Consider the following 10541-nt stretch of genomic DNA (forward strand, 5'->3'; position numbering starts at 1 on the left):
GATCTTCAGAGCTAGATTTTCACAAGGTCGAACGACAGACAAGGATCCACAAACCCTAGATCTGGAATGCTGTGGAGAGAGAGTGCGTGCGGAGACAAATACATATAGAGGTGTGAGAGAACGAGAGAGCGACCGAGGAGAGAGACAGAGAGTCGAGGACGAGAGAGAGAGAGAGAGAAGAGAGAGAGTGAACGAGAGACCGCAGAGAGAGAGAGAGAGTCGTTTTCCCTCTCTCTTTTAGAATGGCTATTGCACCCCCAACCAACTTTTACTTCTTCCGTAAAAACGACGGTTAAAACGACAGATAAAACTGTCGCAATTAACGACAGTCTTAAGCAGTCGTTTTTAGCGCAATTACGGCGTCGCGAAAACAGCAATATGACGTAGTGTGGGTCCGTTCAAGGGCCAACTTTTTTGGCAAAACATTTTTCAAAACATGAGTTAAGAAGTTTTGGAATGGCTGATTTTTTGTGAGGATGATCTCTACGGGAGGAGATCATCCTCACGCAAAAATCCAGCCCATTCCAAAACTTCGAATCCCATCAAAATAGTTTTAAAAAATGGACGGTCCACTATTTTTTCAACTTGTAAACATGGGTTAGAAGTTTTGGAATGGGCTGATTTTTGGTGAGGATGATCTCCTCACCGTAGAGATCATTTCACCAAAAATCAGCCCATTCCAAAACCTCTAACCCATGTTTTGAAAAATTTTTGCCAAAAAGTTTTGCCCTTGAACGCTACCCTATATATATATATGGGTAGCGATCAATGGCAAACTTTTTGCAAACGTTTCGGCAAAACATTTTTCAAAACTGAGTTAGAGATTTTTGAATGGGCTGATTTTTGGCGATGATGATCTCTACGGAGAGTAGATCATCCTCACCAAAAATCAGACTATTCCAAAACCTCTAACCCATGTTTACAAGCTGAAAAATCGTGGACCATCCATTTTTTGTAAACTGTTTTTTATGAGGTTAGAAGCTTTGGAATGGGCTGATTTTTGGTGATGATGATCTCCTCACCGTAGAGATCATCCTCACTAAAAATCAGCCCATTCCAAAACCTCTAACTCATGTTTTGAAAAATGTTTTGCCAAAAAGTTGGCCCTTGAACGGTCCCCTATATATATATATATATATTTGTTACTAACCTGGATGCAAAGGAAAATATGGAGGAGAAAACCAAAGCTCTGGGAGTATTGGGTTGAGGCCAGTCCACTCATAGACTCCTAGTATCTACACAAGAAGAAAATATTTGGGTAATATAACAGCATCTGTTAACTTGTAGACTTATGGTATCTAAAATATAAAGAGAGAAGGCCTAATAGATGTTTTTTTGACATTAAAATTTGGATGACCAAAAATGCCTCCACCTTTACATTTAGCCTTCTATTATCAAATTCATTTTTGTCAAATGAATAAAATTACCGTTCCATTGTTGTGTAAATGTCTTGTATTCTGTTGTGCTACGCAAAGTTGCAGGGCAATTGTGTAATTTTTTTAAAGGGGTTTTCTATTTTTGGGAGTTTTTTTTTTTTTTTGAGGATTTTTACTTGTTTTGATAACTCTCAGTTATATAAATAGAGATTCTAGGACTGTAAAACATAAGAGAGAAAATAGTTCTTGTTCTATTCCATGGACGTAGGCATATTGCCAAACCACATAAATCCTTGTGTTTTGAGTAATTGTGCAATCTTTGCTATTGCGATTTTTTCACAAATGCCCCCTTATATATAAATCCAGGGTGTCACCTTATAATATAAAGGCAAAAGAAATCAGGTTTGAAAGTGTTCTAAGTGGCTGTACCGAAAGATAAATCTTTCCCCAAGATGGAAGTTCTGTTACGCCACCATGGTCAAAGGATCCATCTCCTTGCTTTCTCCATAGCCCCCGTCTTCACCACCTTGAGGTCCTTCCCCTAGCAATCGAAAGCGATGTAGTTAGAGCCGTACCGAACATGGTGCTATGGCCCTCTACAAATCCCCAACCCAATCTTGGTTCTACAAAAAAAAAAAAAATCAATTAAATGCTTTAGGGGACTAAAGAAATGAATTGGATTCACTTGCCCAAGATGATGATCCACCAATTGCACCTGATGATTGCTAATGTACCGAAGAATCTCTTTCTTATGCTCAGATGATAGAACATCATTAAGTGTTCCAGTAATGTAAAGTGACATGACCTGAATTTTGAATCATTTGTGATCGTCAGCATTTTGATTAATGCAAAATTATTAGGGGACTAACACTGATAATTTCTCATATTGTTTTAGGTGGTAATAATTAAAGCATTGTTACCAAGGGGGGCATTAAAAACAATGGGCCTGAAATTTCAGCAGGCCAATGCCCGTCACTAGCTTGCATGGCTGAACAGAATCGGGCTGCTTTCCTCAATGTGGTTGTAATGGCCTCATACGTAACATCGTCTTTGTCTTCTAATTTCACCAGGGCTATGCTTTGATCAATTTGCTTCTCTTTCATAAACTGTGTTTAGACCAAAATGAAATAGGGATCAGTGGCGAAAAAAATTCACAATTATAAGTCAATGAATGTGGGATACATGAGGCAACAAAGGACTTCAAAAGTGCTGGATTATGCTAACAATTGACCCAACTAGATGGTCGTGCTTTAGAAAACTAATGCAGGCTAACCAATTCTAATGTGAAGGGATGTTAGTGATAGAGTAGCAATTATGTTGTAATATACAAAGATATATTGAAATACACAAAATCATCTTCTCCATGATTAAATGAAGTGGTCATGGTAGTTAATTAATTATGTGACTATTTAATAAGAATCTCATTAGAGTTCTAACAATCTATAGTTTGATGGATTTATAAGTTTCAGATTGGACTGATTTTTTTTTTAGGATGAGCTTCTCATCATAGAGATCATCCTTACAAAAAATCAACTCAATTCAAAATTTCAACCCATATTTTAACAAATGATTGTTTTTACACAAGTTTTTTACTTATGTTCCTGATGTGCCCATGGGACAACAATTGTGACAACATCCATGACCATGATTTTTTTCTTATATGGGTTAGAAGTTTTGGAATGGGATGGGCTGATTTTTTGTGAGGATGATCTTCTCACCAGAGAGATCATCCCCACTAAAAATCAGCTCATTATGAAACTTCTAACCCCATCAAACACTACAACAAATATGGAAATTAGGAACGGTTTATTACCGTTCCTAAGCTAATATGAAACGGCTTGCAGACCATCTTTAATCGAGGCGTCGTTAATGAGGTTAAACGGCTGAAAGCCGTTCTATATTTCATGATTTGGAACGGTTCGAAACCGTTCCAGATATCAGAATTTGGAACGGCTTAAAACCCTTCCTAATCTGCGTCTTTATATAACAGCACACAATAACCCAAAAAGATTTGAGACATCGGATTTTATAGAATTGATGTCCTACATCTGAGACTTTAGACATCGGTCATAAACCGATATCTTAAATTGTTATAAATTGATATATAAAATTATTATTATTATTATTATTATTATTTTGCTACTTGCCTGTTACCCACGGTTAAAATAGATCCAAATAGAGAACATCGAGGTTCTCTATCACATTAATTTATACACAAAAAGTGTTGCAATGAATCATAATTTACAAATCCAAAATTACAAATCATCGATAAACCATTCACAATCATTACACAAGCACAAGTGCTTACAAGGAAGCAATGCCATCACTCCCATCCCTCCCTATCTTCTTTAAGATCCCCACAATGTCCGCAACTACCAATAAAAGAATTCTTTCGTGTCACCACATTGCATACTCTCACGATGAGCTTCCGTACCTTCAAAAGAGTGTTTGAAACAAGTGCTCCTGATCAACCAAAAATGATGCAGATAAGCTTCCACTCTCAAAGATGATGCATATAGCTGTCTAATCAATTATTTCACTATCTATGGAACACAATAAATAGCTATTGTTTTACAAAAAATTATTGATGGAGGAATGTGATTCATGTCAATATAGTTGGGATAGAGGTGGTGATGATTCATGTCAATATTGTGCTATGTACCCACATTAATGTTCACCAAAACTGAAATATAGTGATAGCCACAACTAATGATGTGATGTGGATTGAAAATACAAACTAAAACAAAGTTCATAAATAGTCAAAACCTATGCAACCTTACCGAAGAATGTGTGGACTCCAGTGGCTATAACAATGGCCTCGATCATGGATTTGTCCACAGTAAGCTTGTTGAGGGTCAAAGTCCCAGTCTTGTCACTGCAAAGCACATCCATCCCAGCCATTTCTTCAATGGCAGTCATAAGCTTAGTGATGGCACCTTGTTCAGACATCTATGAGACCCAATAGCCATAGTAAACAGACAACACAGTTGGCATAGCAATTGGAATCCCTCCAATAAGAAGCACCAACAAGTTATCAATTCCCTCTTTGTACTTCCTGTGCTGTATGGATTCACATGCTGATAATGTCTCCTGTACCAAGATACAATTTGTTTTGTTAATGGCTAAGATAACCCCTGCATATTTACTATTAACTCTTACTCTTGTTTAAAGGACAGTATGGTCAATAAAAAACAATTAAGAATGTATAAGCTATTTTTCACCCAAAACCTCGTGGCTTTTGGAAGTGCTTTTACACTCCAAAAAAACTTCTTGTATATCTTCACCAAACATTGATATTGCAATCATGATTCTTATAGAAGTGATTCAAAGAATTTGAGGCTGATAGAGAATAATATTTCTGTTAAAAAGACTACCAAGTTATGCTAGATTGAAGAAGTAAGTTGGAGTTGGAACTTACAATGAATGAAATTGTTCTTGAGCACTGTTTGTCATAGAGGTGGGCTTTGGATTTAGATCAGACTTGGGCTGAATGAAATTCAATCTTCTTGACCCAAGATAGATGACATGAGAGTACAATTGAGAGAGATCTGCACAAACAGAGACCACCCTAGTCCTCCGCCTAATCACGTGATACTTGCCTGCCTGCACCACACAATTTATATGCTTTTGCCATCACCCAACACAACACCCATGAGTTTAATAAAATATATGTAAAAAATTCAGATCAAAAGAGAAGAATCTGCCCTTTCAAGAACCAAAGAGGCATTTTTCCTTGATAACATTGTAAAAGAGTAGCCAAAAGGACTGAACCCAAGGCCCCCCAACAAATTCCACGGATCATACTTACTACCTTGTCATCTTCGTCACAAAATAAAATTATTTCTTACCATTATTATACTCAAAACAGAACCTGTCTCAGAGATCAATTTATTTACTAAACATGACCCATTACTTAATCAAAACATTGATGCTGCTCTCAACCACCAACATATTACCTACCTAATATGTTAGTTATTTTCATTACAATCTACAGAGAGAACCACTGCATTGCTGCTTCATCACAGCAATAAAAACAGTGGTCATCATCAATACACTCTGAATGAAATTTCATTCAGAAAAGAAGGCCAGCCAATCGAAAGCCCTTTTCACCAATTCTGTAAAGCCCTCTAGTCCACCAACGAATTGTTCTTGGTCGGTATCCAGTACCAGCAACATACAGACATCAAATGACCATTGGATTTTGTTTCTCGACAGGCCTTTTGTTACATGGCATCAAATTCTAAACCACAAATAGATTAAGAGTTTGGCCAGAGCAATCAAATGGTAAGGCATCTGAAGATTGTTGATATTAGGGGAGGATAAATAATGCCATTGTCAACACCACAACGTGAAAATGGAAACACAAAATAGGATGATTGTCATTCATAACCACTGTTAGCATATATAGATTCACTGGTGAGAACCACCACCAACTCACATCAGCACGCCTAATTAAATTTAAAGAAAGAAAATAGGAGGTAATTCAGTCATTCCTCTGAAGAAAAAAAGTAGCAGGCCTCACGTAAGTGAACCCCTTGATGTTGGTGTTGCTGGCAGTTGGGCTTGACCAGGAGAATCTAACAGTGACATGTTCGTAAATCATGGCTTATAAAAAGATGAGGTTATATAACTCATTTAAATTATTCTCTCAGAGAAGACCTAGGTCAAGGGAGCATGTCATCAGTTTGAAAACAAAATGGACATCTCTACTATGTGCTACAGCCTACAGGTACTAACCAAAAACAAAAAAGATCCGCCACTCACAAAGAGATCTTCAAAATGCTTCAAGAAATAAGATTGAAACAAAACCACAACTTACTAGCTAGATCATAATTTCTAATAATAAAAAATTAAATAATAATAATAATAATTGTTGTTTGTAGTCCAAGTTTAACCAGTAGTAATCACTCTCACAAAAACAACATCAACAAATTCTACCTTACATTAAATTTTTTGCTTTACCGATCTAATAAATGTTTTTCGATCCCAAGATGGAATCGTTGGAGAAGAATGCAGCAATAGAATTCGAAGCAGCAGAGAAGCTCATCTTAAAACGGATTCCGTAGCATTGGTAGAAGCAAGAGAATGTACAATATTTGATAGCGATCAACAAGAAGGAGATCGATGCTTAAGTGCTGTCGATGAGATCCAACAATTGATGGAGTCTGTTATTGTATCCACTACTGATCCTAGGAAGATCAACAGTTCTGAATTACAGATCGCAATGGCTGGGGGGCTCCAAGATGAATTCTGTAAAATACTGATCACTCACACCAATCAAATTGAAACGGATGTGCTTATATATCCCAATTCTTCAACGAAGCTCCTCAAACATGGAACCACTCCACTTCTTGATCAATATAAAAGGTCCAAAGCATGTCAGCATTACGAGATTAGATTGCGCATGCTTATATATAAACAAAGAAATGAACTGAAGATGATTTTCATAAACAGCTTTGGTAATCTAAGAAATTTATTATGATGCAATGTCACAAAAAAAAGATGTATTAGTGACTTACGAGTTATTCCCCAAAGAAGAACTTCCAAATAAGTTTCTAAAGAAAATAATCCAAAGTAAAAAAAAAAAACAAAAAAGTATCGAATTAGAAAGAAGATAATTAACCATATGAAGATAGAAACTATAAAGAAGCCAGAATTTAAAGGAGTATTCTTACACATTCCGCTGTTGACAACCAACTGCCCCCGAGTTTCCTACTGAGAAGTTATTGTAGGAAAGATCACTGTATGCCAACATTGTAATACAAAAAGTCATCTTCTTGACTCAGCTAAGATTAAGTAATTTGAAGAGTAGTGTAGCATTCAATGTGTGTACTGAAAAACATGCATGCATTCCTTATAATTAATGATAAAAGTAAAAAATTCAATAAGAATTTGGTTCATCCCACACGTACACTGCACATAATGGGCACCGTCCCTTTATTTTTTTATATATACTTATATGTAACTCTTGGGGGTCAGGCTATTTTTATATAATGTGATTTTGACACTTAAAAGCATGATTTTAGTTCACAATGATCAATTTGTAGAATCGTAACAAATGTAAGATCACAAGTGTTGTTTCCACCCAATTGAAAACTGCACATTACATGGGAAATTGCTCATGGAGAAACAGGGAAGCAATTTAAACCAGTGGATAATCTACTACACATTACATGGGAATTTGCTCATGGAAAAATAGGGAACCAACCTATTGCATCATAGCTTGAACTAGCATCACATGGAAATTTCTAAACTGTTGCTGCACACAGAAGGAAACATATTATAGAAAATCAAGAATTTTTATGCATATATATTCAAGAAAATAGGAACTTTTTAAGTACCTGCCAGGTCCCAGGCTTTTGACTTGCAAAAGTTACATTGGGATACAAAATCAAAAACCATCCTACTATATACTATCGTCATAACTACCAAAGCAATATGTTGCTATACTATTGCTCATAATAGAAATTTATCAAAGAAATGAATGTAACCCATCATTTTCAAGTCCTGTTGCTATACTATTGTTTTGTTATCTCTTAAAGATAAAAAAACAAAGATATAATGTGAATAACTTGGTCTGTAACGAGAGAAGGTGTTTAAACTAATAGAGATTAGTGTTACACACCAACAGAAAAATTGAAGTCTTCTCTGAAAATTTCAATGTTGAAATTGAAATCTCAATGAAAACAGAGAAATCAACAAGATCAATTTTGTGCTTAAAGAGACAGATCCGAAATAAGATTTAGGGTTTTGTCAAGATCGATTTAGGATTTGAGAGACAAATCCGAAATTAGATTTAGGATTTTGTGAATGAAATCGAAAAGATCGAGTTAGGGTTTGTGTGAAGATTGAAGATGGAATGTCAAAATGGAAGATCAAACCTACTCGAGCTCTTATGGTTTTCCATTTTTCGTTTCTGTGAAAATGAGAGCCCGAATGTGACGATCGAAGATGGAAGATGAAGAAGGGAGACTGCTCAGGCTCTTACGGTTCAGCCATCTTCTTCGTTCCTGTTAGAATGAGGATCCAAAGAATGTTTTCTTTTCGATGTTCATCTATTAAAACGGCTTTTAACATTGAGATGAGATCGAGTGGTTGAGGGATCAACTGAGAGAGTGACTGAGAGGTCGATCGAAGGAGCGACTGAGAGAGAGAGAGATATTGAGTGGTTGAGGGATCGACCGTGAGAGAGAGAGACAGAGAGAGTGGCTCGTTGAGACGGAAAATGCGACATTTAAAACACGATTAAAACGGCTTTAATAGTAAAACGGTTTAAACCCGTTTTAATTTGAAACGGATAAAATCCGTTTTATAATTTGGTTCCAGATTCACTATTTTCTTGTAGTGAAAAGTAGTTTATAAAAAACCGTTATCATTGATATTGTTACAATAGTTGTCCCATGAATCATCCCCATATATATATATATATAGGGGACGGCTCATTGGACATACGTAAAAACATTGTAATAAACTAGCTCAATCTAAAACTTCTAACCCCATCAAAAGTTATGTAGAATGTGGACCGTTAATTTTTACCAATAATTTTTTAAAACCACTTTTGATGGACTTATAAGCTTCAGTTCGAGCTGCTTTTTGTGAGGATGGTCTCTATGATTAGAGACCATCCTCACAAAAAATCAGCTCAATCCAAAACTTCTAACCCATATTTTGAAGAACCATTATTTTTACATATGTCCAATGATTATATATATATATATTATATAATATATATATATATATATATATATTATATGTAGTGTTCGATAGAAAACATAGACAAAGTTTGGTCTTATATGGCTAAAAAATTTCGGAAAGGGTTGAATTTTTGTGAGGATTTTCTCTATGTTGAGTAGATCATCCTCCCAAAAAATCTTCCCATTCCAAAACTTCTAACCCCATGAAAATGATTACAAACTAATGGTAAAAATTAACGATTCACGATTCTTTAACTTATAAGCTAGGTTTAGAAATTTTAGAATGAGTTGATTTTTTGTAAGGATGATTTTCTCACCATAGAGATCATCCTCACAAAAAAAAAAAAACAGATTATTCCAAAACTTTTAACCTATATAGGACAGAACGCTTTATCTAAAATTTTGTCCCTTGAACCTGACCATATATATATATGGGTCAAGTTTGACAATCAACGTTAGGGAGCAAACACGTTTGTCTTATGTCGCTCAAAAGTTTCGGATTAAGCTGATTTTTTGTGAGGATGATCTCTGGTGAGAAGATCATCCTCACAAAAAATCATCACAATCTGAAACTTCTATGCTCATAAAAATGTTTAGAAATTGTGGATCATCATTTTTTTATCAAAAATTTGTAGATCACTTTTGATGGACTTAGAAGAATTATATTGGGCTGATTTCTTGTGGGGATGATCTCCTCACTATAGAGATCATCATCGCAAAAAATGAGCTCAATCCAAAAATTTTAAGTCATATAAGACAAATGCATTGGCTCTGTGTTGGCTGTCAAACACCACCCTATATATATATATAATATATATATATATATTTTTAATGAGTTCAATAACTCGATGCTGGATGGATTTGAACCCAAGTCTTTGGTTTCATCACCTAAATACTTTACCAACTAAACTAGCTGGCACCTGCAACCAAAAGACTAAGGCATAGTTTTGTGTGAGAGAGATACCTGCAATTGCAAAATTGCATCATTGGATGCCTTAACTCGAAATCGATTCTTGCGAAACTCCTCACGAGCAATTTCAACTTTTGCTCGCTCTTCAGGTGTTCCAAGCTCAGGGTCGAACTCCCATGTTTGTCTTCCAATGTAATTGTTTGTGCTAAAAGTCCATAGACCACCACCTTCAGCAACTTTTAACTTCCACATAGTCTTAAATTATAGCGTCAACCCTTTGCAACTCCTGTAGTTAGATAATCGTTATTTAATATACTGTATAATTTTAAAATAAAAAATAGTACACTAATAATTGATCAAAATAAGTAGTATCCACAACCAATTTCATTTGAATATATACACTAATTAATAAGGTGGTTATATAAGATAGCCATGTAATGTACATTTTTACGTTCAAGTTGACTACTTTGATTTGGTTCACATATTTTTTATATCTAGAGGGCCTCTCTGTAGGATTAGAACCCAAATGAAGCTATGACTATTTATTGTCAAAAGAAAAAG

General features: G+C 35.5%; 1 protein-coding gene and 1 pseudogene across 3 annotated transcripts; both read right to left on the reverse strand.

The window, feature by feature from the left end:
- Positions 1-1962: 1962 nt before the first annotated feature.
- On the reverse strand, positions 1963-10283 carry LOC147381051 (taraxerol synthase pseudogene; annotated as a pseudogene). The gene is made up of 3 exons (XR_015174796.1): positions 10035-10283; positions 2297-2482; positions 1963-2181 (listed from the first exon to the last, which is right to left on the reverse strand). The product of XR_015174796.1 is annotated as a taraxerol synthase pseudogene (transcript).
- On the reverse strand, positions 3556-5856 carry LOC147381052 (ATPase 5, plasma membrane-type-like). 2 transcript variants are annotated; one of them, XM_086430913.1, is made up of 4 exons: positions 5337-5856; positions 4795-4979; positions 4157-4466; positions 3556-3839 (listed from the first exon to the last, which is right to left on the reverse strand). In XM_086430913.1, exons 3-4 carry the CDS (start codon positions 4323-4325, stop codon positions 3700-3702), a joined length of 309 nt encoding a protein of 102 aa, XP_086287039.1. In that variant the 5' UTR covers positions 4326-4466; positions 4795-4979; positions 5337-5856; the 3' UTR covers positions 3556-3699. The 2 variants fall into 2 exon arrangements, with proteins under 2 accessions (XP_086287039.1, XP_086287038.1); XM_086430912.1 differs by lacking the exon at positions 5337-5856 and having other exon boundaries at positions 4795-5330.
- Positions 10284-10541: the final 258 nt, after the last annotated feature.

This window comes from Akebia trifoliata, unplaced genomic scaffold (genome assembly GCF_017979445.1).
Source record: "Akebia trifoliata isolate Shusen 1 unplaced genomic scaffold, ASM1797944v1 Contig00798, whole genome shotgun sequence".
Lineage (NCBI taxonomy): Eukaryota > Viridiplantae > Streptophyta > Magnoliopsida > Ranunculales > Lardizabalaceae > Akebia > Akebia trifoliata.